General features: G+C 40.5%; 1 protein-coding gene across 6 annotated transcripts in view; it reads right to left on the bottom strand.

The window, feature by feature from the left end:
• Nucleotides 1–911: 911 nt before the first annotated feature.
• LOC144060569 (FERM and PDZ domain-containing protein 4-like) overlaps nucleotides 912–27,664 on the bottom strand; it is a 37,386-nt gene continuing 10,633 nt past the window's right edge. For 2 of the 6 annotated variants that reach the window (XM_077580241.1, XM_077580242.1), the window contains exons 2-17: nucleotides 16,387–16,503; nucleotides 11,316–11,470; nucleotides 10,982–11,084; nucleotides 10,342–10,387; nucleotides 9,623–9,727; nucleotides 8,754–8,861; nucleotides 8,449–8,580; nucleotides 7,954–8,073; nucleotides 7,674–7,810; nucleotides 7,256–7,382; nucleotides 6,937–7,026; nucleotides 6,639–6,821; nucleotides 6,424–6,556; nucleotides 5,394–6,347; nucleotides 3,727–4,893; nucleotides 912–2,532 (exon numbers count right to left, since the gene is read on the bottom strand). In XM_077580241.1, the coding sequence (XP_077436367.1) occupies nucleotides 1,364–2,532; nucleotides 3,727–4,893; nucleotides 5,394–6,347; nucleotides 6,424–6,556; nucleotides 6,639–6,821; nucleotides 6,937–7,026; nucleotides 7,256–7,382; nucleotides 7,674–7,810; nucleotides 7,954–8,073; nucleotides 8,449–8,580; nucleotides 8,754–8,861; nucleotides 9,623–9,727; nucleotides 10,342–10,387; nucleotides 10,982–11,084; nucleotides 11,316–11,470; nucleotides 16,387–16,503 (4,846 nt within the window). In that variant the 3' untranslated portion in view covers nucleotides 912–1,363. Of the gene's footprint in view, nucleotides 2,538–3,726; nucleotides 4,894–5,393; nucleotides 6,348–6,423; nucleotides 6,557–6,638; nucleotides 6,822–6,936; nucleotides 7,027–7,255; nucleotides 7,383–7,673; nucleotides 7,811–7,953; nucleotides 8,074–8,448; nucleotides 8,581–8,753; nucleotides 8,862–9,622; nucleotides 9,728–10,341; nucleotides 10,388–10,981; nucleotides 11,085–11,315; nucleotides 11,471–16,020; nucleotides 16,280–16,386; nucleotides 16,504–27,664 lie in introns of those variants that run through there. The other 4 variants (XM_077580245.1, XM_077580243.1, XM_077580246.1 and 1 more) reach the window with 4 other exon arrangements.

The raw sequence follows: 27,664 nt of genomic DNA, 5'->3' as shown, positions 1-27,664 counted from the left end.
TATATATATATATATATATATATATATATATATATATATATATATACACCTATATACATATATAGATAAATAAAACAAAATACAACACTACAATATTTTCTGCCTATTAAATGATTATAAAACACTTTTCATCTACTTGATGGTACATTTCTGATTAACCTACATGGGAAAATGAAAATAATTGCCTTGTGAGGATGAGCAGTTTCATAATGTAGTATAATAAATTTAGGATTTTGATACAAGTTCATTGCTTATCGAGGTTGCCCATTGCCTTTTGAGGAATTCCAATGATTTTGCGGATGATCGCTTAGCTTTAAGTTAACCGGTGCCTGCATTTGACTGGGTTGATTTGGAAATAGAACAAAACAACAACAAAAAACTCCCTCCAACCTCTTCTCCTCTCAAGATTGTTATGCAACCAGGATTACATAAATATATGGAAGAGAAACAAATGAGTTCAATGAAGCACCACTAAGAAAGTTTACTGGCTTTTCATTTTTTTCATTTTTGATTGTACAATGTAAAATATTCAAAATCACCCCCCTGCTCAGACCCTTATAGTAGCTCCCGTCCCCTTGCCCTCAGCCAGACACGTTAACATTATGCAATGTGCTTGTCTGCTCAGACACTTAACTCTGAACAGTCATGCTGAAGTAGCCCGCCATCATCATCACTAATTCAAAAGGCATCGCCAGCACTCAAGCCAGAGTAAATTGTAAAAGCATGAATTATTTTTACATAGTTATGAAATTACACATGCCACTGTGTGTGTGAGTAATGCAAATTGGTCAACAAACTCATCATTCTCTCAGCTTGTGTTATTCTGATTAGAAATGCGCATGTGCAAATGAAGTATTACACGGCAAAGTGTGATTTAGTCATGCACAAAAGTAAACATTGTAAACTTATTTGAGGTATTTTAAAGTTTTAATGATGTTGACCAAAAAAAAATGACAGGGAAGTGTACACAGTGTCCATGTAATCACCCAGCCAATGAAAAAGTGCATTGTTTTAATTTAATCGTTTCATGTGCAATTATTGGTCTACAGCTGTACATAGTATTTCTCCAACATATTAGATATTTTTACTTTTTACAAAACAACATACTCTGAGAAGTCTTTAATACAACCGATATATAATTTAAATACTTCTTATAATATACTATTAAATACTTGGGTGGAGGTCTGTATGCATTATCTTAGAAGGCTTAAATCTTTTTAAAATTCTGTGATTCAAATATTTCTACATTGTTTACTAAAATATAGTGTACACAAGGCATTTTTTTCTCTCTCACAGCAGTTCACATTGGTAGTTATACCCATGTCACTTATGTTATGGCTTCAAAATCAATAGTTGGGATACGTTATTTGTTGCACAGTGTTGTCATTAAGTGGATTAGTGTGTCTATGATGGCAGACATGTTGGCAGAGTGATGCGTCAGTGCCTTTACACTCGGGTCATCAGGGGAGCCGACCAATGACGTCTCGGCAGCTTTCAGCAGACACACGTAGTTGATGAGCACCTCATCCACCTTGGCTACCAACTGCCGCCGCTCGGTGTCACTGCGCAGGCCTTCCTCGAGGGACATGCAGGCCTGCGTGAGGCAGCAGAGTGTATGGAAGCTGTGCGTCAGCGTGAGCAGCAACTCCTCCGGGCTGCCGTACTCCGCCGCCATCTGGGCGCAGGCGCCGCTCAGCGCTTTAGCCTGCGTGATGAGCAGCTGGGAGAAGATCTCTGTGTCAGCGTCGCCGCCATCCGTGTTCTTACCTCTAGACGTGTGACCGGAACGTAGCAAGCTAACCATCTCTAAGGCATCCGTCCGTGCGAGCGCAAACCCTGTACGGAGGCTGTAGGTTTTTCCCTTCATTGAATTGACATGAGCCAACCTCTCCTCCAGCCTCATTTTGGCTATGTTGCTCTGCTCGGCTGTATCGCCTGCTTTCTTATCACCAGTCAAGACGACAGAGAACCTGAGCTGGGAGGGCTCCCTCTCATCACGCTCAGTGTTCTTCTGATTCCAGGTGAAGCAGCAACTGACCGGCCTGCGACATCTTAACACACCTGCATCCAGCCGTGCTGCTGCTGACTGCGGCAGCCGTCCGCATGCTGAATTTAAGGTGACCGAACCATGTGGCAAACTTTTGGTGACAGTTTTGGCGTACAGTATGCGCTGAGCTTTCGAGCGATGTTGTGACTCTAATTTCTGACCAGCGCTCTTCCCTGTGAATGTGGCTTTGGTCCTCTCTAATAATGCCTCAAAGCTCCGGGAGCCTGGCATTATGGTGCTCCAGCTTCTCCTGCGCATCGGAACCCTGCGTGGCTTCCTGAGGCTGCCTTTGAGAAGGTCACATGAGGATCCGCTAGAAGGGGAAGGCAGGGCATGTGGGCTGGACTCAGGTCTGGCCCATTTTAGCCCACTGGGCTCTGTGCAGCTTGCTAATAACGATGGTGACATGACTGTGGTGGTGTTACTGGTCTCATGACCGAGCGCTAAAGATGTCTCTTCTCCAAGTGTCCTCTGCTGTGCGCAGGCTACACTAGGGGGAGGAGGAAAACAGAGAACCGTTAAGCATCCACCTGACAATTTCAGTTTGGAATATTTGTTTTTCTTGAAGGTGCGGCTGAAACAAGAAGCACGTTTTTACTTTACTGGGCGGAAACGGCAACACTATACAGGAGGTTCACAGGGTTTAGGATGGAGTTCCATTCTGAATTTCAGAACACTGTACACTCTCAATAACAGCATTAAAAGCAATAGTGTTGTAATGTAAACATTTACAGTAAATAATTGATAAAAAAAAAACACTGAGACTAAGATGTATAAAGAAATTAGTGCTAACAAGCAATTCAATTTCTAATAATAATTGCGATTAATTGTGATTAATTACATTTTTTCTTTACTTCTGCTACTACTTTTTTTCTTCAAAGCTTGGAGCAGATATTTACTTGAATAAAATCTTGAAATTGATGTAAAATCAAATAGAAAATATATTTACAATCAAAGACTAATAGCTTTAATTGATCCTTGAATAGAATATTTATCCTTTAAAATACAACTCTTAAACAAAACAATCAAAATGGACATTTCTCAGAACATCTCCCTTACAGGTTCAGTTCTGCGAGGCCCCGTGGAAGTAACTTCAGCAGGGAATTTTGCTCTGTGATGACACGCCAAAGGCGTAAAACTAATATGCCATATGAATTTGGCTCTGCAAAGTGCACAAATTACTTTAGAGTTCTCCAACAAGCATCAAGCAAGTAAGTAACCAGTAAGTAAAACTAAACTGCCCCAAACAAGGAAGAATAGACTAGATTAGACACGGAAATTTGGATGTGCCTGTTTTTACACCGAGCGCATGTACGCCCCAGTTTACAAAAATAGAGCCCAAGGAGTATATTAGATTAGAACATGTACCTTAAACTGGATGTCAAGGACATCGAATAAACGGCTTTCCTTATACGCAGGTATGGAAATTATTTCATTGTGCATCGTTCGTAACATCAAAACGCTTGCTTGTGTATCAGAACCCAAGACCCAGACTGTTGCAAACTAAGGCCTTGACCCCCTGCATCTTTCAAAACACTTTTTGAAAATATTTGTTTTCAGGTTCCCAAAAATCCTGCAGTCATGTAAAAACGCCCATCTTATGTGTGAGATTCTTGTATAATGCATATGTATTTTAAGTGGTAGAAGTGAGTGAGTGGCATGACATGACTTAGTTTTACCTGTGGTTTCTTTTATCTTTGATAATCTGTGACCACTGTCCCGGCTGTTTCCAAACCCAGAGTCTGCACTGGTCGCTGCCTGGGTCTTCCGTAGTTGCGTGGGCTCCTTATTTTGGCCCTGAGGGACATAGGCCTTGTCCTCAACACAAGTTACATAACTCAACCCCTTCAGCGAGGACTCGGTCAGCACGTGCGTGTTGTCCGTGACACAAAGGGGAGAGTCCATTGGAGTGACGCAGCTGCTGCTACCCGTGCTACATCCGGCATCAATAGAGGAGCACTGTGAACTTTGGAGAGAATGAGCCCCCTCACTTTGCAAAGATGACATGCGCTTGCTCAAGTGGTATTCGTATAGCCTTGTGACGTCTTGCTCTGATGACGTCGTCTTAATCTGCTGCTCCCCATCCCGTGAAGCGTCAACCCCCTCCGGTCCTTTGGAAGGAGAGCGGAGTTGGGCATTTAACGGTTGGTTTCTTTCATCAGAGTCCTGTTTCCCTCCCTTCACCGTCAACCTGTCTGCGTGGGAGGCCTGTGACTCATTCACATATTCTGGAGAGAGAGCGTCATCCATTTTGTTTCCTGGCGCTCTGTGCAGCCATTTTTTATGACGGTCTTTGAGGGCAGTTCGTCCTAGATCAAGCTGATTGACATAATAGGAATCTCTCACTGTGAAGGTATTATACTTCCCAACAAGATGCAGTGGCTCTTCTTTGGCTAGCTCTTGGGAAGTCACGTGCAATCTTTCCGAGGGGTCGCAGATGTCTCGTTGATTTCTGTTCTCTAGGTCTCCTTGTTTTCCTTTGTGCCTGTTCATAAGTGAGCCAACATGCATCTTTGTGAAGTATTCGCTGACTGATTTTATTTCCATTGTCTCTGGCTCCATCTCACCACCGTCAGAGTGGAAAAGCTGGGAGGAGGGCGTTGCCGCGGATTTCAGCTCCTCACCCTGATGCTCCTGCACATTCCTAGCTACACTTTCACCAAGTCCCTCAGTCTTTTCATCATTCGTGGCGTGATAACCGTCCGTCACAGCTATATGCATCCTTAAGTGATGGTCTGATTGTCTCTGGGCGGTGGCCAGTTCGGAACTTTCCGTCATCTCGGATGAGTTTGTCTCATTGCCAGAATCTGATGACTCTGGACTAAATGCTCGTGATATTTCTACACCTGTATGCCACAGAAAGACAAAAACGTCATTAGCGCATTCATTGTAGGTGTTTCAGAAATGATCGTATCGCAGAATGAGTGAAAGGGTATGAGAGAATGCATGAAAAAAATACATTTATTATAACAATACACACATTATTTATTTTTGTAAAACGGGAGCCTACTTTGAGGTAATTTATTTTGAACAATAAATCTTACAAAATGTGAAAGATTTTAATCAAAGTGGCTAGCTGAAAAGCTTGACAGATGTTTATTTGTGATTTTTTATACGGTAGTACGTGCATAGTAGTACAAAACAAATAAAACAGCCGCAAAATAAAAACAAACCTCCACATATAAACATTTTGGTAATGAAAATGAACGTGAATGAAGAAACACACAAATGGGAATATAGAACAAAATGGGTTTTATTGGAAAAAAATAAACAGCAACAAATGAAAGTCAATGGCTGGAGTATTTGTGATGTTAATGAATGAATGTTACAATAGTAAAAGGGGAACCTGTGCTGTTCTCAGACTGTGCGGGTTCCTCAGATGCAGCAAGGGCCTCGAGTGCCTGCAAGGTGGACACGACAGCGTCATCAAGGGGCTCCCCCTGGTTCTGAGCTCTGTGGCCTGGCACCGAATCTATAAGGGACACCGGGATATCATTGCACCCCCCCTGGGCCAGACTGCCAGCCTCCTGCTGCTCCTCCTCATCTGAGCTGTCCCTGAAGCCAGGAGGAGGCGCGGCAATGGCCAGGTTTAGAGAGTGCAGCAGCACGTCATTATCCTCCTCGTCGTTACCCTCCGGGGGAGGAGGGAGGGAGGTCAAGTCAATGATGTCGTCACTGGACCCTGAGAGGGAGAGCAATGTCGGCTTGTCAATGTCACTCATCATCATGTCCTCTTCGCAGCTGATGTCATCCTCGTCTTCTGCGTCATCCGTTGTTTCTGCATAGCAGATATCATGTAGCAGCGGCTCCTCAAACATTTTGGTGGAATACTGATACCCGTCGCCATCTTCTAGGGCATCCATCATCTTGTAGTCCTCCTCAAGACGCCTGTACATTGGACTCTGATTGTCTATAATCTCTGAGCTGTCATCCATCAGTCTCTGGTAGCCCAGATTTTGGGGGTTTACGGTGTCTAAGGGAGGATCTCCAAAAATGAAAGACACCTTTGCACTCCGACAGGGTTCTTGGCCTTTGGTTCTCGGGACATTAAGGTACGTTTGGGTGGGCGGTACCCTGCAGAACTCCGCCCTCTCAACCATATGTATTGAATGCTGAGCCTGGTGGATCTCAGCCATGTAGAAGGGTTGGCCTTCGCATCTGCCATGGTCGAGGTATTCACACTCCTGGTCTGAGAAATCCTGGCTGCACCTCTGGTTGTTTCTGTCTTCATATCCCTTTTGGGGTGTGCTGTATGTACACTCGATGGCCTGGTAGTTCTGCTTGATCCTTGCTGTGTGACCTACAAAGTGGAGCACAAATGAAGATCAATGGATGGAATGCGGCAAGATGTTCTCTTATAGCCATTGCGGTCATACTTATATCCATACTGTCTGTGTTCTTGGCCACATTAAAGATGGAACGCCGAGAATCCACCAGTAATCTGTAGTATCCAGCAGTCAGACAGGCCAAATTCATTGCATCAACAGACTCCATTAAGAGAGTGATGGGCTGCGAAAGAGGCAGAAAGGTAAACTAACTAAATATGTCATTTTGAACTAATTTATGCTGGGGTAAACCTATAGAAAAAAACCTTAACATCCAGGACATGTAGCTCCACTCGAACTTTGTTTTCATCTTCCGCGTACATCTCGATACGATTGACATGGCTGAAGTCAGCGAGAAGTGCCACCAGGTTGGTTTTGGTGTTAATCACATGACTGATGCCATATTTGGGCCCAACCAGCAAAGTCACTTCAGTGTGCTTCTCGCCTTGCTGTAAAAAGAATCACCACAACTATCACTTCCCCATATTGAGTGGTAGGTTTAATGTTTTCATACCACGTGCCTATCGTTAAAAGTAGTCTGATATAAAGGATGGTTTCACTTACAATAAGTGTAGACTTAAACACCCGACCTCCATAAAGTCTCAAGTCACTGAGATACTTCAGATAATGGACCTTAGCCTGCAAGGCAGTCAGCTGCAATGTGCAACATTAGATAAAGTTAGAAATGATTCATACTGTATGACAATTTATCAGCAATCTCTTGTGTATCGTAGTAAGACTAAAATGTGTTGTTTCAGATGTGTTATAGGAAACTCTAGCAGGTGGAAATATAGGTTACTCGTAGCAGTGTTTTTGTGTTTATTTTTTTAGAAACAGAAGGTAAAGGGAAGGATGGAGATGAATACGAGTTTTTTGCCTTTACCTTTTTACCAGGTGGAACCAGATTCTGGTTTGTTTTGAGGATGTGAGTGAGCGCTTTTTTGATGTTCTTCTCTTTCATGCTGGACAGCACTGCAGGAGGCAGGAACAAGGCCAGCCCCCACTCTTTCCTGTGGATGTACATTTCATGAACATTACAGAAGGTCAATCAATTGTGAGAGAAGAACAGTAAAATTCTCTCTCTCTCTCTCTCTCTCTCTCTCTCACTCTCTCTCGTATACTGTAGTGTTAATTGAGGTGAATCGAGCTAGAAGATGCCATACAATGGAAAACGGCAATTATCGAGCACAGTACTTGGGCAAGAATAACAACATGTAAATAATCAAATGGCTCTATAATTTGTAGACTCCCCCTTACGATTTTGGCCCCATATTACGCAATGTGAAATCCTGTCAACTTACTCTATATACTTGAGAGACACTTTCTGGGACTGCTTGGTATTGATGGTTAGAATGTACATTTGCAGGGCGGCCAGACGTAGGGCAGTGTCATATTTCAGCTCTGACCCAAATCGCTCCAGCACCACATCATTACAGCTCTTGAGACGTAACAAAGAGAGAGGACAAGAGGTTACATTACTGACTGAATGAATGATTACAAGGCCACAACTCTATCCATAAACATGCATCTAATTAGGCTTGGCGATATGTACCATAATGTCTATAATATTGATCCACTCACCTGGACGTAGAGGTATTCAAATGCTATTGCATCTCTCCTAAGCAGCTCTAACGGGTCCTTTGGGACAAAAGTGATGCGAAAAAAACACTTCATCTTGTGTGATCCTGGCCTTTTTGTCACCTAAAGTGTTAGTCAAAAAATAAACAGTGTTACATTAAGTCAAAATTGACACACAATATCCCATTTAATCAAATTATAATGAAACCTTTAAAGTTGAATATCCCCAGTTGCACAATTTTGGAATTCAATCCAAATATCTGAGAAACATATTTTGGAGGTTTCTCATTTCCAACACAAGCTAATTCCAATCAACAGGATCATTATCAGGCTTATGCAGAGCTTGCTGATGAGCTGATCATATATCGGCTGTGTTGGAGAAAGGCAACATGCAAAACCTGCAGGACTCCGGCCCTCGAGGCCCACCTCTGTTCTGGAGTCATCCCATGTAAAAACAACCCATTGAATTTAGGACACTAGTGAAGTGTGTTGTCTCACCTGAGATAGCATTTCTTGCTCATGCAAGAGCATGAGTTTGCTGGCCGATCCTTCAGCTCTATGTTCCAGAATTAAAGAGAAGTGTTCGATGCTCTTAATGGACAGCTTCTCTTGCAGTGTCAAGATGACATCCTGTTCAAATACAGTTCAGATTTTTAACTGATACGCTGACAACCCATAAGGCCACAGAGAACAGTTTTACAATTCAAGCATCCCTAGTAAGGATCAAGCGGATCAGAATATGGATGGATGGATATTAAGTCGGTTCAGATCATACAACTACATTACATAGAGTTGCCACCTACCTTAATAGATGTGTTGCTGTCAAATTTAAACGATTTAGTCTGGCCATTCTCCAGGTAGACCTTGAGAACATTTGGCATAAAAAGAAGTGAGTTGTCCTTCACAGTTTCCTGAGAGATGAATGAAAACAAAAGATTCATCAGAGGAAAATACAGAAGAACAGAGAAGCTGTTTTAAATTTGTGTCTGCTTATTATTATTATTATTTTTTTTTTACTGTGGTGTGGAGACATGGGTCATAAGGTGGTTACCTTATAGTTTAGAATAAAGACTGGAAACAGCTTGGCTCTTTATCATTTTGCATTTAGGGGGATAATGAGCAACTTAACCTCCTAACAAGATAGCCTTTTGCAAACTGAACACACACTATTTGAAGTCCTAAGCAGGTAATTAGGAGCTGCAAGTCACCTATTTACTGTTAAGCCCACTGAGCATTGATGCTGTGTGAGCCATATTGTGATGCATTGCATTGTTGGCATTCCTTACGCCTCAGATGGAAATAGAGTATGTACAGTTTAGTGGACCTTAAATTCATTGCTTGGCCCAAGTAGTCTGTTTTAAGGTCAGCCTCCTGTTTGTAGGTTCCAAGTAACACTTTCTGACTCAGCACTACAGATTCACAGTTCTATTTAGCCGTCTGAAGGCCAAGGGTTAATGCAAAGTAGAGCGATGTATCAGCCTTTTCAAACTCAGTTCCCTCAGTTACCATACTTCTGGTGACACATTTTACAAACCAGTAAAGTGCTTTGTGAGAACATGTGCCTCCATCTGTCAGTCACGCCTACACGCTTTCTATTCCGGAGTGATGAAAACTAATATTGGCTTATCTCCTCTGTGTCAGCTTTGAGAACACAAAAACATGTGCGACTTACAGGAACCTGGCCGTTGATGATGACTTCTTCTGCAAAGCGGACTTTAACAGGATTTGTCTTTAACTTGGCCTTTTTGGCTGCACTGATGAATGCCGACTTGGGTGACTTTGGGAGGGAAAGAAGAAAAAAGGAGTTTTTAAAGGACATTCAGGACCTTATAAAATGAGTCAAATACACTTTTCCCCATCTTTACCCACACTCAAAATGTATCATGCTTTGAAACGTAATAACCCCGCTCACCATCAAGTGTGCCATTGAGGCTGCAAAAAAAACGTCTGGTAAATGGAAGTAATTACAGATTGGAATAGAAGAGCTGCTTGGTCCTCTCGAGTATTACGAAACTCAACGCAAATCCTCTCCTTGCTGCAATTCAAATCTTTCTATAAATTTAATTGCTCATTGAAGCCAATATATTGTTTTATCATATAAACCACTGACTATTGACTAATGCTTCATTAATGGAGAAAATTACAATATTCCAATGATTTGAGCTTATTTTGATGGAAAATCTGTCCAAATGGCTCAGTTTAGGTCACCATCTGGTGCTTGGTGGCTGGGAAGTGTTAACTTGTCATTGAGGTAATGTGAAGTCTTACAAGACGTTGCAACATGAAAAGACTGACAGCTGATACATTGGCAGCACATTTGGCTGATGGTTCTGGGTGATATATTTTCATATCATTCCTCCACAAATGAACATCTAACTGGAAGACACTCACCGGGTATGGCTGAACAACAGTCAACAATATGGACTCCTTGCAGCTCCTGTAAAATAAAGCAAAGCACATCCGTATGCTTCGAGTCAAAAGGACTGAAAAATATTTTCATAGTTTTGATCTTTTATCTATTATTGAAAACAACAAAAGCAACATTGGGTGCTTGTCCCAAAATGAATTCCATCAATGTCACACGTTGTACTGTGGCCACATGCTCACATTCAAGATTTGGATTTCTTGGCCAATCTTTCTGCCCATCTGCCCAAAATCTTCAGAGCAGAGTTCTTATTTTGAATCGTCATCATCGTCATCATTCTAGTGATCACCTGTTACCAGTCAGTCAACGATACCAGGGTCAAAGGGGATTCCTTCTAGAATGAGAGTCAACCTAAATATTTTGAAACCTTTTTTCCCTAAATGAAAATAGAACTAACTTATTTAAAAGAAAAAAAACAAAACTTTGCACACAATAGTGGAATTTTACAGTCATAGCTTTTACAGACTGCTTACAGGCATGTTGGCCAGCGTGTTACCACTGCACAGTAAGATGATTTGAAGGTTTTGATAGTTTGCATGAAAATGCATGAGAACTGCCTCACTGTGTTAGGCAGATGAGTAAAAGTGTCTTTGTGTGTTGTCCTACCTGACAAGGTCAATAACCCTCTCCCTGGCTGCGGTACTGACTGGCTCATCATTAATCATGATGATCTCGTCCCCTGGGATCAGCTTGCTTTCTGATGGACCCCCTGTTCACACACACACACACAATAATACAAATCAGGCATCCTTTTTTTGGGTGTCACGACCAATGAGCGCTTGCTCATTGAGTCTTGATCACATTTTTGAATCATTTAAGTGAGCTAAACCCGCCATGGATTCGTCTTTTCTACTTTTATGGAGTATTTGCCCTGCTCAGGGGCTAAAGTGTTGGTAATTGGATGAGTCACTGTTATAGTAAAAGCTGAGTCACTTTTTACCTGGTGTGACCGAGCGGACCACCACAGGTTTCTCACTGCCTGCCACAAAGCCAAAGCCAAGCACCGGGTCTCGTCTCATCTCCACCTTCCGGGGTGCTGGTGGCACAAACTTGTCTCCATCTAGGCGAACCTCTTCAAGGCTTTGGCTGAATTGGCTGTGAAAATGAGAGGAATCTTGGCATTATGTTAAATTACTTTGACTGTGATCTAGTTGTTTTGTTCTGTGAGATGATTTTGCATGCAGAACAAATATTGATAATATGCCAGCCTGAACTTCAAAGATGAAGTCAATCACATAATTTTCTTTATAAAAATATGTTGTATGCACGTCAACTAGTCTAAACAACATTCGGAATAATATTGAGCTTGTGGAAAACAAATTAAGCAACAAAATCCTTCTGTTTTTATCCATCCCAGGGGGCGGCCATTTTGCTACTTGCTGTCCGCTGAACATGACATCACAGTTGCTCAGGGCTCAGATAACAACCATGGCCCAGCTTGTCAACAACACATGACCAAACTCAGAAAACAGGTGACCTATGATTGGTCAGTACATGAGCAACTGTGATGTCATTGACATTTTCAGTCAACAGCAAATGGCCGCCCCCTGATATGGGTAAAAATTGGAGGATTTTAATTCATATTCCACAAATGCAATAATAATGAGAATACCATGTTTAGACTAATGGGGCTGCACATATTATTAGAAAAATATTTGGGTTGGCTTCACTTTTAAACCTTATATTTGGAATTAAAGTACATACTTTGTAATGGGTTGGTAAAAACGGAGGGGCTGATGTACCAGAGGTTTACGCATAAAAAAAAAAACAGGCCTGCATATTACATCATTTTCAGTCATTTCTGGAGTTTCAGACAACGTTATGAAACACCAGGTTCTCATGCAGTATGATCTCTACAAGTGACTGTGACAAGTTGACAAGGCTAAGAAATTCCTTGCTTGTTCAATGACAATTTCAGCATTTGTAACTAAACGCAAATTATTTTGTATTTTCCAACCGTAACCTTCCGAAGAGTTTTTCAGCACAGAATCACAAGCAGAATCTTGCCAGTAATCTTGGTTAATTAAAGCCTTGGACCATGCAGACAGTGTGTAATTCGCATTTATTCTTGACACATGTGCTATTCAACAATAATTACTAACAATTAAGTGGTCACGAAACAAAGACAGCAAAATCTGTCAGTTGCCTGAAAACAAGAAAGAAGGAAAAAAGTGCCGCACAATGCTCCAGTGGAGTGACTTGTCAATTTCTGGATAAGAAAAAACATTTCATTCTTACTTATGCACGTCTTGATGAAATCGTTTATTATTCATAGGCTAAATAAATATGACTAATTTTAGGTCTTTTTCAAACAAAAAAATGTGCAAAATTTGGGGTGGAAGGCGATCTCCAAGTGCCTACTTTACAGTGGCCATCTTATACTTTGTGTGCGCTGATCTCTGCCATTTGGTTCGATGGGGTCACTTTAAATAAATTTTGTCCAATTCCTTGCCTTCAACAACTAACTTATCCTTGACATTTTGTCCAATTGTGACCAAATTTGAACCATGTACTCGACAGGTGGGTTGTGCTATTTGAATGATCCGCCACAAAACTCAGATGCACCAGGTCAGAGCTAGATCAATCACCTCTGTACACTGTATGTCATGAAGGCCCCCCCATCCTGAAATGATTCATAGCCCCCGCCCTACTGGCAGAAATGTATAGATGCAATAACTCCACTCTTGATGCTCTGATTAACTCCCAACTCTATTCATCAAGTCCATCTGGCTCACCTTTTTTCTTTTTCTTTTTTATTCTTGAGAGCAATGATGATGTCAAATCGTTAAAATTACCGAATGAACAATTACCGAATGAACAATACTGAGCTCTAAAATAAAAAAAAAATCTGGCTCACCTTTTAATTTACACCTGTCACTGATGGGCATAGGACAGTGAGGGCCTTTTCTTGCTTGCTTTTTTTTTTATTTTTTAAATATTATTCAATCTTGTTATATTTTGCTGGCCATATACACATATTATTCATTGTTCTTTTTAACCTTTCAAATGAGGAACTCAACAGATTGTCAAAACCATATGGACCTGTACTCTCTCTTCGTCATTGTCGGCCACCTGCTTAACATGGCTTCTTTCCCATTGTGCAGACAGCCATGTATTATATGATGGCCCCTAATTATACACATTAGCAGCTAGCATAGCTTCACAATGATTTTTAGTAAGGCACATAGAGAAAGATGCACAGACAACATTTTCAGTTATTTTTTGTTTTTGCATTTGGATTTCATTTTGTTTAATGGACTGTGCCCCAAAACCAGACAACCGCGGCAGCATGCCGACAACAGTTGTTCCACAGGAACAATTTACTTTATTTTGGAAAGGACAGAGCAGTGTTTATCTTCTTTCTCTGCTCACACCTGCTTCTTAAATTGTTAACCACTATAACAATGACTCATGTTCCTTTGCTATTTGTTTGAAATCTTATCCTCCATTTGTCAACATTTAAGAACAAAATGCTTTTGCCAGAATCTTTAATGTATTCAGTATGGGTAGACTTCCATGGTCTCTTCCACCATCATGCCAGTCTCCTTTTTAATCCTTTAGGTCCTAAACTTTAGGGACACTGGTACTGCTTATGTGTGGCAATGCAAAAGTACCAAACAAGTCTGTGACATTTTGCATCACTGTCCATTTACACACACATTTCAAATGCAGCTAATCTGTGACTCTTTAAAGGGGAAGTCAAGTCGTTGTATGCACCAACACTAGTCTAATTAAGGTAGTCTGATTAATATTGCATTTGTGGAATATTTCATATTGTATCCATCTCAGGGGGTGGCCATTTAACCTTGTCGCTACTGCCTGCCACTTCCTGTCAACTGAAAATGACATCACAGTGCCTAAGGGCTCAGCTTGCGAACGTCACATGACCAAAGTCATACAGGTGAGCCGTGACGGTCGCAACCTCAGCCCTTAGGCACTGTGATGTCATTTTCAGTTGCCGTCAACAGCATGTGGCAAAATGGCCGCCCCCTGAGATGGATAAAAACGGGTGGGTTTAAGAACATTTTTAGGTTGACTTCCTATTTAAGAACAACAGATTTTTTTTCTGAAGTGGGCTGTTCTGTGTCACTCACATTTTTACATGCTATCATATAGTTTGTTAGCTTTGTCATGCTAGCAAAAAAATTGGAACTGAATCAACAGTGCCTCTGTTGGTTGCACCCAAGTGGTACACTCCATTAAGCCTCAATTGCTTCAAAACAACGAGTTCCATATACAACTCTCTGAATTAATGCTCAATTAATCTAATATACTCTTTCCTTACTAGTGCTTCTTCTAATACTTTTACTGCTATATACTAATATCTATTTTTCGTTTTTCTTCTGTTTTAGAAATGTATGCAACCATCACCCCCACACACTCGCTCCACCCTGCGCTCTCAATATTTTTCATCCCGGATGTCTGCACCCCCATTCAACCTTAAAGCTGGCTACACCCCCACAACACTCTTAAGCAGGTAGGGAGATGGGTCGAGATGGTAATAGAGGAAGTGGAGAGGAAGAGGCACGTGATGCAGTTAAAGCTTACGTTGCATCTCTGAAACCACTATCATTTCCCATACTACAGTTTTGTTATTTTATATTTTCTTACCTCAACATTTTGTAACTTTGTCTCCTTGGCATCACCCAGATAGTTGGAAAGTACAGTACAATAATGCGTTTGCAACAATACCATTTTGCGTAAGACACCCACTTCATCTGTAATATAAAGATCTTAGAAAAAACTTTGCTATTAGCTATGCCTCAAACCAGGCTACTGGACATTTTAAGCGTATTTTGGAGGAGGAGAATGACAGTTCTTCTCTGTGCCTCATTACTGTTGCAAACCTGCTTTGACACGACTCATTGGCAAAGGGTGAGGATAGAGTAGATTGTATTTTTAAGAATATGTCATCAATGCGCTCATTTTATTGTCAATCTTTCATTTGAAAACCGCAGTACTGACTCTATATGCAATTTCTTATTGAGACATGACATCCTTGCATTCATTACATTCAGCAGTACTTAATCAAGACTATCTCACGAGAAGTCATTGTCAAATCGTTTTCCTGAGGATGTTCAACAATCACTCCCTAGACCGCCTCACATCCTTTTAATGCTGTGTGTCATACTGTTAATATTAAATAGCCACTGGTTTATTTATGTGTCCGCTGTCACGCAGACACGTTCCTTTAAGGAACGCTCCCGACTCGCGTTGTGCCCGGCGGCCTCGTCACGCTCAGATGGCCGGTGACAGACACACAAGCGGACATTTGATTATTCATGAGTCTCTCACAAATTTTTGACGACCCAGGTCTGATGCCAAAACAGCCTCCGTGAATCTGCCTCATGCAGATGCACTCTCTGACTGCATCCAGCACTCTCACTTCTTATATAACACCTCTCCACATCACGCACGCCGGGCTACAACCCTTGTCTGATGAGGCTTCACCTCCTCTATGGTGCATCATGTAAATACACAAAGCAGAGAGGCAAATGGAAGATCAACGTATTGACGAGAAAGGTAGGATTCACACAGTACAATCAGTTTATCTGTTAAGAAAATCTAAAGAAGTATGCAAATACAGTATGTCGTCACAAATCCAACACTTTAACATTAGTAAAGGACATCCACAACACAGTTACCTTTAATGTGGCAGTTAATTAAGCTGGAATCCTCTGATGAACGAGCCAAGTAGCAGTGCAAAAGCAAATTCCCACACAGGTGAATTTATTAAAAAAAAAATTTTTAAATAAAAAGTCCTCTTCTGCATATGGGAGAATGCGTGCAGAGAGTGTGGTGGGTGTGTGAGAGGGAGAGTGTGGTGTGCAGGGCATGGAGAAAAAGAAAGAAAGAGAGGGAGTGCACAGCAGGGTAAGGAAAAGCGAATCAGTATTCCGAATGCACAGATGGAGATGCCGTGGAGGCAGTGACGCTGCTGAAATAATCATAGCTTTGCCAAGTGGTCTGAAACATCTGGGGGTTGGTCGGATCTCCTTTAAAGCACTCACTTGATGTAGCAGTCACGCCCCTCTCTATTGGTGCCCATGTCCCAGCCATTGGGGGGTCCCTGCGAGGTACTCCACGTCCCTGAAGGGGGCGGCCAGCCTGACGACTTGGTCCTGTGGCTGCGGATGATAGAAAGGGGAGAGGGCTCAAGTAGCGTTTGCGGAAAAAACAGAGACGTGGCCTACAGGCGGAATTTTAACTCGGACCCAGAGGCTTACGTAGACAAGGTTTGATTTTGAATGGTTTTCCTTTGAGACTTTCAGACATGACATTTCTTATCCATCCATCCGTACATTTTTTATTATTCTTATCCTGTTCAGCGCACTCTGTATCCCATCCCAGGCGATTTAAGGAGAAAAGTAGGTTGGACTGGATCATCAGTCAGTCAGAGGGCTGGCATGCACAAAATGACATTCTTTTTACATAAAACCGATGTCTTGGAGTCTGGAAACCAGTGACGTGCGGATCACTGCTGGAATAGCAATATCTCCGTTACCAGGTCATCAAACTATCAATACTTTTCATATTTCAGTCATATGAGATAATAATGCGCAATAATAATAAAACATTAGAAAGTATCTCTAGTGAGATCTTGTCTAAATGATACAAGGTTGTCGGGAACTAGTTTTCATTCCGCCTAGGGAGATGCGTGATGTGTATGCACAGCAGCATGCCACACGCTGCATCTTTACTCAGTCAGTCTGACTCTATGCAATGTCATTATGGCAGAGTGTGAACGACGTCATGTTTGGAGCTAGTTCAGCGCCGCAAACAGCCAAGATGCAGCTGTTTGTGCAAAAACAGGAAGGATTTGTGGAATCGCAACAAAACCTTTTAAAACACCTCAGGTTAAATCACAACACGGAATATGAGACACAAGGAGAGCACAGTGTCAGGTGCTGCCTCTGAGGCAAGACAGACGTCTCTGGCGCTATAAGAAGGCAGGGGGAGAAAATGGAGCTTTAACGGGTGCTAAGCATTGTTACTGTTTAAATTGTTCGGATTAATAAAATATGGCAAAAATGAAATATGGAGAAAGATAGTGAACATGAAGTAAGTAATTAAATACATGCTTCAACAAATAGCTGCACAAGTTTAACTTGGTGTAATAATAAAGATTGAGATTTATTTAGTTAAGGTTTCCGAAAGTTTTAAAGTGCATTGTAGATATATAGCAATATTGCAATAAAAAAAGCCATGATGAACTCAAATTATTTAGTTGAAAAAAATATTTAAAAAATATTGTATGTATAAATTATATCTATTATTAGCTATTATTGGTCTAATTTGCTTTAAATTGTAAATGAATGGTTGCAAACCTATGCAATTATTGTGGCATTTATATTTAATGGCAAGTTCAATTTGAGTCAAAAACTGAAAGGTTCTCCACTACCTTAACTTCTGAGTTAAAATGAATGAAGAAATGTCATGTTTTGGTTCTGTCATGCTTTGGTTTTGGTTCTGTCATGTTCAGTTTCTGCTTTCCTTGTGTGTTTTCCTTGTCTTGTTGATTGTGACCCTGCCCTTCCTTGTGTTGTCCAATCAGTGCCCTCAGCCACTTGTGTCTGGTCCAGGTGTGTCTTGTTGCGTCATTAGTGTTGGTGTATTTAGTCTGCTGTCTCTCCTCTGTCTGTGTTGGTGCATTGTGGTATGTATGTTTGTTTGTCCTCATGTCATGCTGCCTGTTTTCTGTTCCCTCCCAAGTTCTAGTTCAAGTTCATGTTTTGTTGCTGTCTGTTTTTTGTTCCCTCTTTTGTTCAAGTTCAAGTTCATGCTTTGTTTTATGTTTTTGAACTTTGGAAACCTTTTTGTTAATAGAAATTAAATCCCTTTTTTCTTTTTGGACTACACCCCTGCCTCCTTGCTCTGCCTTCCCGCATCTGGGTCCTAAAGCCCCCCGTTTTGACAATAAACAAATCAATAAATAATGATGATACCAATAATAATAAAAATGTTAATAAACATACAGGAATTCTCCTATTCTTTATGGAACTATGATTTACAATACACAACCCTTTTTAGATGTACAGTACCTGACACATTAGGCGTATTTGTACAAGCTATTGTATCGAATCAGTATTATGGAAACCAGCTTGAAATGTACTCTGTATTAGATCAGAAAGGTGGTATTGGACATCTTGGCTAAAAATTCTAGTTTTTAAGAGCAACACCATTTCCATTTGAAAATATAGTCTGTGATGCCTTGGTCTAGTTCTTGACTGTCTTATGTCCTCAAATAAATGTTTCTGACTTGGTCATATTCCTTGAAGTCTTGATTTTTATCATATGTATTGATTGTCTCAGCCTTGGTCTTTAATTAGTGATATCCCCTCACGAGATTGGTCTTGACTTTCTCTCACTCTCATCTTTTCAAAGATTCGATCTCACATTGACTCGGTCTTGGTCTTGATTTTGTCTCGTCCCCTCAAAATGTCTTGGTCTTGACTCGGCCTTACCTCCTTCAAATACATATAGTCTTGACTTTCCCTCAGCCTTGATATGATCTCTTCTAAAACTTGGCCTTGTCTTGGTCCCACATTGTCTCTGCTTTGATATTGACTTGACAACATCTCAAATTATGGCTTATTCTTGATTTTGTCCAGTAATCTCGGAAGACCAAGATTATGATAACTTTGCACTCTCTGTCTTATTGCTGCAAAGTCTCGGGCTCTGTCGAATATTTTCAAAATTGTTGTCTGGACCTGGCCTCATTCCTGTTAAGTCTTGGTCTTGACTTTGACTCTGTCCTCAAAGTCTTGGTCACAACTTGGTCTAGTCTTGGCCTTGACTATACTCTGGTTTATGTGATCTTCTCACTACCACTAATAATGCTACTACTACTACTACATTCTTAAGACGTTGGTGTAAAAAAAAAATCAAATTTACCAATTAAACCAACCTAACTGTTTTATACAAAATAACCCTAAATTGGATAAAATCAACCTAAGTTAGTGGGTCAGTCCACTTTTTGGCCAAGCAATTAAGGGTGTACTACCACTATATACAGTATATTTCCTCTTTTGAAATTGTACACCCCACTAAATTTTGCATTTTGTGACTGCCTCCTACCACCTCACACAATTAATATCGGTAATTGAATCACTTCTTTCTTGGTCTCTTCCGTGCGTCTTTGTATCCGCACACGGGTTTCGCTACGAAAGCAGTGGCAGTAAGTTATGTCACTTCAAAAGCTTGTCTTCCGTGTAACAGGGCTCTTGGCATCCATTATTCAACGCCTCCCCGTCTCTCCCTCTAAATGCTTCCCTAGTTATTGTAGCAACCATAATAAGTGCATAATGTGCGCAGTGCTCTGGCGTCTGCATGGGTGGGTATGTCAATGCGGCCTGTGTCCGTTAGCATGCCCCACTCGCATGTGCGCACGTGCCGGCGCCATGAGATGTGAATAATATCATCATCAGCACCACAGCAGTGTTTAGCCACAAAATACATGAAGGCGATGAGAAATAGCGCTTTTGCCTCGGCGCACGCTATTCTACTAGTTCATGTGAGGCAACGCGGTTGCTTTCCCAAAGCAACAGTGTGCTTGCTTGCGGTGTATGTGAGTTTCCAGATGCATGGATTTATTTGACACACAGCACATTTGCTGGGAGAAGGCCTCGGTGGTGTATATTTAGAACAACATTTCCTGCAGCTCAAATGATGTGCGTGGACACGAGAGCAAGCTGTTGGAGTGCCAAAATTTTTATCTTTCATCTTTGCTCATTTCATGAGAAGAAAAATATTTGAAATCTGTCAAAAATTAATAGTACTTTTTCAATAGGTTTTCAGGATTGTGGCTACATTTTGAAAGAGTAGAAAATATCCTGAAACCTGCTATGTTTTAATAAGGAATTCAAAATTTCCAATCTGCTTAGCTTATTTCCTTTACTTAGTTGTATTTGTAAATGATACGCAAATCAGTGCATTAACTAACAAAACAAAGCACATGCCGGGGTGGCACGTGCCCCTGCTCAAATGTGATTGGACCCCGCAGGCGCAGTAGCGCCGCACGTCTTGCAGTGCAGTCTGCCAGCATTTTTATCAATCAGACACCTACTAATTGTTTTGCCCCTCCTGCACAGTAGCTGGCGCTATTGACCACAAAATGTTGAAATCCACCTCACTAAGAGTCTGGAGAAGAAGAATCTCCCGAGTCCAATCAAGATGACATGTTTTTGGCAATGTCATGTTGGGTTCCCCGTGAGACGTAAGTGACTGTTTAAAATAACTTTTACAGTATGTTCAGATAGATTGTTTTGGACGGACATCAATAAGTTAATATTGTTTTGCACAAGCTAAATATAAATGCACAAGCTGAATGACGACGTGAAACAGGAAACAGAACTACAGAGCAGCCTTCCAAAATAAAACCATATATTTCAAAATAAGATACTTAAACATCACACACAAAACAGCTTGAGGAATACTTAACGCATTAATTTTGTTCATAGGTTGTGTGGAAAATGAAATAAGGGGACAAAATGTGACTTTTTCCTTAAATTAATTAATCTAAACAAGTGTATGCGTTAAAATTTCATTCATGTTAAACGCTGATGTTAATTATTTCATAGACTTTGAATGCAGCACATTATGTGCAAAAATCTCCTGCATGCTCAATATGTACTTAAATATATTTCAACATTTACAGACTCCAATTGAAATTAATTTATTATGAAACTGATTATTTGGCATAATCTTTGGATACCCTGAAGCATCTTATTTGCAGATTTAAAATAGTATAAAAATAAAAGAAATATTCTTATTTTTAAAATTACTTCTTTATTTATTTATTTTAGCCAACCCCCAGCCGACCAATGGCCATGAATGTTGATCATTTATTGAAAGTTAACTATTATTTAAAAAAAAAAAAAAAAGAAAAATCCTGGAGTTTTGCGACCCCATTCGAGGCATTACAGCTAACACAAACAACCAGTCGATACAGCACTTACAGTTTCAGATGATTTGCCCTCCAGATTTTTCCTCCAATTGACAAAGTGTCTCTTTAAATCCATTTTTTTTTTTCGCATTAGCTGAAGCGCCAGGATCCCATGATCTTTGACTTCTTGTCTCTTTTCCAGAGCACTATGCTGTTGAGTTGCAGGACTCGGTTTGCAGAGTCACTAAATAGGGTTCACCCTCCGGTGGACGGTGAAAATGATCTTCCTCCCGTTCACATGAATTAATGATGGCTGGATGGTCGCATCGGACTAGTAGTCGAGAGCCATGTGGGTAAACCATGCTGCACAATTCATGAACAGGTTACCCAAGAGTCACAGTGTGGACAATTAAGAAGTGTGTGTGCCTCAAGGATATTTTTATGTCAAATTAACAGTGAGCTTTTTCAAATGCTTGTTTTTGTTTGCATCTCACGTTACAACCCCAAAAAAATCCTTATAAAAACTGACCCACGATGAATAAAAATGACTTCTTCCTCAATGTGAAGGTTAAAGGAAGCCGTTGCTCTCATGAGAGTTCTTTACAATGTGAAAGTCAGATCACAATCAAATCCAGTCAATTAAAGCTTGACTTTACCAACCACATCTTAATGTCTCCAAAGTTATCAGTAAGTACAATTCGGAGGGAATTACTTTGAGTTATGCTTTGTGGGAGACGGGAACGGATCACTTTTCAGCCCTTCATAAAATGTGCATGACCAACGTGATCCTTGCTTTATCACTGTAGTTCACTTTCGCTTTCATCTCTTTTGAATAGAATGAAGACTTGGAGTGTGTTATGAAACGCTGTAATCCTGTTCATGTGCAAGTTGACGATGCATTATAGAAACGCCACACGCCAAGAGAAGCACGTCCCAACACACACACGCTCAGACTACTTAATAATAATTCACATTGATTATGCCCATTAGGTGTATCTATATGCAATCAAACCATGCAAACTCCTGCAAGCATTTTCCCCCAGTTTTTTTTTTCTTTTTTGTGAAATCATTAGTGAAGTGTAACTTTTCGACTCCCTTTTGCACTTAACATTTTTTTCTCTTCCTGATATTTATGTGCTGTGCCAGAAGGCTCAACTCTTTTCCTTTGGCTCGTGTGGCTTTCCCAGCATGCACCGCATCAAGCCAGAGCCATATTAATCTCTCTAGTCTTTGTTTTAGAGGTGCCACCATCAATCAAACACCACATTACTCCTGTCATTTATATCACAGGTTTGGTAGCGTGGAAGCTACACTATATGCAAGTCGAAGGCCATAAAATGTAGGGGAATATATTTTTGGGAAAATCTAATTATTTAGAGCTTTTGTTGTTTTTACTTATTTATATTTATTTATTATTTTTTATTTATTTTTACTACAAAATACTTACCATGTTGTATTTTTTTTTTTAAATCTATCACACAAGAAAGACATTTAAAAAAAAACTAATACTAAAGCTAATAAAACATTTTTTTTTTAATTAAACAAAAAAAACTATAATAACAAATCCACTCTGAAAATTAATTAGAACTTACTTAACTCAAAAAACTAAACTCAAAACAAAATAAAAACCACAGAGAGCATGGCTGGACTAAGCAGGGCTAAGAGACTTTGACGTACTGACAAAAGTGTCATTCAATAAACCTTGTGAGGACAATTCTATATGACAGAATAAAGGCCTATATGACTAGACAAACTAAGCGTGACTAATTGCATAACTGTGACAACATTGTCACATTATTATCATCAACATAAGGAACATCGTAAATGCATAAAACCTGCCAAACTAAGAGTGGCTACTCCGGCTAAAACATCATCATCACATTATCATCATAAGGGATATAGTAACTGCATAAACATAATGCATTCATAACACGATGACCCCTAGACCAACCCTCCGCCATGCCCCACTGGCAACACAACCAATCATTTTTAACCATCTTAAGTTCGACCATTATGTGTCTTACAATGATGTTATGATAGACAAAAGCAAAAAAAAAGGCCGAATTGGATTACAGCGTCATCCACAATGCAATTTATCGTTTTTAGCATTTATACATTTGCCCATTTTTGTATTTTGAAATAATTTTGTTTGGTCCAAAACAAACTTGCATGATCCTCATTTTACACGATATCTCATGAGGCAGCATATCTTGCAAAACTTACTCGACTTCAGTTCAACATTTTTATTTTTTTTTAGCATTTTAGGTTGAGTGAAAAGTTGCTAATAGGTGTGAATGTGAGCATGAATATTCTTTTGGGTGTCAGGCCAAGCTTTACAAAGTCAGCTGGGATGGACTTCAACTTCCTCCCATGATAAGTCCCCTTTCGAAAATCCATGGCTGCTTTTCACCAAATGGACTCCCTACGTACTTAACTGAACACATCCTCCCCATGCAGCTCTTATCATCGCATGTATGGTATGAGTGACATGAAAAGATGCCGTTCTAGACCTCTAATGCGATTCTGTTTGGTTGTGAAAGCTGCAGAAAGACGACAGATGAGAGGAGCGCCTCCCGCGATGAGTGCCCGTGGAGAAGTGGCTCAGACAGAAAGGAACCTCGCCGATTAAAGGCTTTATTCCTCTATGACTCCTTTTTAGTTTTAGAGAGCAAACATATATTCTTTTTTCCCCCCCACATAATACAATGCTTGCTTTTTTGTTCCTCCCACTACCTTGTAGGTTATCCCCCCCGGTCAGGGTGAGAGCTTGTTAGCACCAGCTTCTTTGTGCTCTTATATATAGCGCAGTGCAACCAGGGGATTCATTGCTATTGACTGTGTTAAATGTTTGGCTAGAGCTGAAGAGCCCTTAAACCTGCATTCCTCACCATTTCCAGCAGGGGGCGACCACACTGGTTGGATTCCTTATTCACTTCAAGGATTCAGAGCAGCAACCTGGTGATCTTCTCCGTGTCTGCCCCAATCTGTCGATCACTACATTTGAATATCTCTACGAGAGTCGAGGCTACAAAACGTTATTACTTTTGGTCAAGAAGTGTCCACAAATTACCATCTCTTAGGAGCAGTATAGAGATGGGTCATAATAACCCCTCGGTTAGACATCAGAAGGAGGCCACCGTGTCATAGCAACAACCTAAGTTCATGCACACGCTCATACGCATTCTTATTAAATCGTGTTCCTGCTCAATAACGTTCTCGTCAATGTTTCTCTACTTTACCAGATGAATACTGTTTGTCTTTTATTAGCACTGGTATTGTTGCCACGGGCAACCTGGGTATCCCTCAGTAGCTCTCTATATAGAAAGAGGTTGTGTGTGTGTGTGTGTGTGTGTGTGTGTGTTTTGTTAGCTAATCTCCTCTGGGTAGGAATAATACTGCATCAGGGAAGCATCCCACCCACGATGAGCCCCGGATATTTAACTGTGAGTAAGTGAGCCTCCCAAATCCCGCTGCCTCACTTGGAGTCAGCAGAGACAAGAAATTAATAAACCACACTAGGTCATACTGATTAATAAAACACTCAACATTATACTTACAAACAGACAATTATGTTACAGTATATAATGATGTGAATGTTTTACAATTTCTTAATGAGCTAAATTCTCATTGGAACAAATCCTATATTTAATTCATAAGAGATTTTCATTCATAATCTTCTTATTCAAGTATTAAAAAAATTATTAAAGCCATGCTTCCTGTAGCATAGCATGGATGAAAGGGAGGGGAGAAAAATGTTGTTATTATCTCAGGTCATCAATGGTATTGTTCACACATAGACAGTAAAAAGCCGAGTTGAACTCCATTGCTAACCATAACAGCAGCACCTGTAGCAGCACATTAACAGTGTCAGATGAAAGATCTTGCCTTACTAAAATCTTTTATCATTATTATTGGGGATGCTCGATACCAGTTTTTTTCAGACCGATACCAGGAAGAGAACTCCTGAGTAGACACACGATCCAAATACCATTAGTACACTCTAAAAAGAGAATTGTTGAAGCCATTTAAGATTATCGGTATCGATTATTTAAGTTTATCGGTATTGTTTGAAAATAGCATTATTGTGCATCCCTACTTAATATATTCACGTTGGATTCACTTTAAAATATATATATATTTTTTGGTCAACAATTCAATTTAAAATCTTAAATTGGTTAAACAATTCTCTTTTTAGAGTGTACTTAAACTCTAATACTCTAATAAAATCCCACCCCCCTCAGCCCCAAAAATAATGAAGAAAGAAAGACCTATGTATGCCAGAATATATTTCTTCCTTAAAACTGCATTAAACTAATGGGAAATTTCTAGGCTTTTAATTGCTAATATTTAGTTCCTGATCATAAAACGGCCACCAGAGTGTGTCTGATACTGGTATCGGCAGCCACCGAGAGTACGATACCTTGAAATAAGATACCGATACCTGGCATCAGAATTCGCTCATCCCTAATAATAGCACATGTGTGGCAATTATGAATGCCACAATGTTACTTAATCCTGAAGTTTGCAATAAAAAATAAAAAAAAACAGCCACTTAAAACACTCGCCATATCTCGAAAGTCATGATCTGTGCAAAAAATTAGCCATCACAGGCCCCATCTAAATCCTTCAATTTGATGTACAAGAAACCAAAACGTCAGAAAAAAATCAACCAATCAGAGTGAGAAGGCACAACTTAAAGAAACACTTTATTATTGAACTATTTCAGCAGTAAAACGTTTATATTTTGTCATCTATAATGAATTTGATAACTTCCTTATTTTTCACATACAATTAATTACCTTTAAAAACACATTTTGCCACTTGCTGTCAACCTGAGCCATGAGCACGTGATGTCATCTTCAGTCGACAGCAAGTGACAAAATGACTTTTGTCCATGGAAAAATAATGAGGTTATCAAATGAATATATTTTCTTGAAAAACAAAACAAAACTGAAATTATGTTGTTTTATTATCTGGCTATGGCAAAAAATTTTCTTTGTATCAAATCTTATACCATCGATGATCGCCCCCCCTCATCCCAGCCCCAAGCCACGTCACTGCGTTTATCTTTTGTTTCTCCCCGTGACGTCACGGGTGCAGCAGTGCACCTCACTGTGCTCTTCACTGGCTTTGCCGCTGAGCACTAAAGGACAGAACAGACTAAACGCTTGCCTAAGACCTCATCCATCAGCCAGCTGGCTCCCACTTCTGATCTCCTCCTCCTCTGAGATTCTGCTCTCAACGACACAGCCTTTAGCCCTTGCGTAAGCTGACCAACATTTAGGCTAATCAATAAGTGTCCGCACCAGCGATTTACATTACATAAATGCTGCGGGGAATGGATCACACGCACACATGTTGCAGAGAGCGGACACGTGAACATGTTCTTAATGTTGTGGCCAAATAGACTTGATTTATAACAGGTGATGTACACTACTCAGCTTCTTTTTGGTTCAGCAAACCCCCCCCCAAAATTAAAAATTTAATCACCCACAGCAAAGGATCATTCAACAGGAAAAATGCAGACATTGCCCATTAAATGCTCCATCAAACCTGAGCTAAACAGCTTTCTGCTGACTTAAATTCCAGTTGGCGGCTCAAGGGGGGTTGGGGGTAAGAAAAACAAAACCAAAAAAAAATGTCGCTGTTGCAGGTAAGGCTGCTGTGTGGCACTTATTAACGCTGACGGTCTGCAGTGACGTCGGGGGTCCACTGGGAGACGCCTTGTAAACGCCACGCCAACACAGGAGCATCACAGAAAGAAACGGGCAAAAACAGCACACACTAGAAACGTACTTCTCAACCAGTTTCCTATACGCATTCATTGAAATATTCTTTACTGAAAAATAAAATGATTGTTGTCAAATTCAAGACATAAGTTTAGGGTTTACTGGTGAACTAAATGAACAGGGAGAGTAGCCTTTTCATCAAATCTGGTTCTCTTCTGCCTTGAATTCAGAAAGCATTGCATTTTTTGTTGTTGTGCTGCACTTGAAACTTGGCATTGCAAATTATGCAATTAGGTTGCGGACTCCCATCATTCAACTCAACTTTATATTTATAAAACAACAACCGATGTTTCCTTAAGATGGAACCCAGGGGCAATAGACACAATGGAAACAGCAGAGGCCCCAGAATTGTACCCTGTGGAACACCATACGTTCCGTTATAGGTTACATGTGAATTCAAATTGCACATGTTCGTCCGACCCCTTTGAGAAATTACAATAATACAGGAATCACAAGGTGTACCATCACAGCAGTCATAAACCAGTGACTAATTGCCTGCAGCACAGATTGGCCGAGCAATGTACTGCAGTGTGATCACCTGCAGCCAATGGTGGCCAAGCGGGGGCCTATCATCACTTATGTATGTGGCGGGTGTTGACTCATGACCTCTACCGA

Source organism: Vanacampus margaritifer, chromosome 11 (assembly GCF_051991255.1).
Source record: "Vanacampus margaritifer isolate UIUO_Vmar chromosome 11, RoL_Vmar_1.0, whole genome shotgun sequence".
NCBI classification, from domain to species: domain Eukaryota; kingdom Metazoa; phylum Chordata; class Actinopteri; order Syngnathiformes; family Syngnathidae; genus Vanacampus; species Vanacampus margaritifer.
Note: the sequence above shows the minus strand (reverse complement) of the source record. Positions and strands in the feature narration are given on the sequence as shown.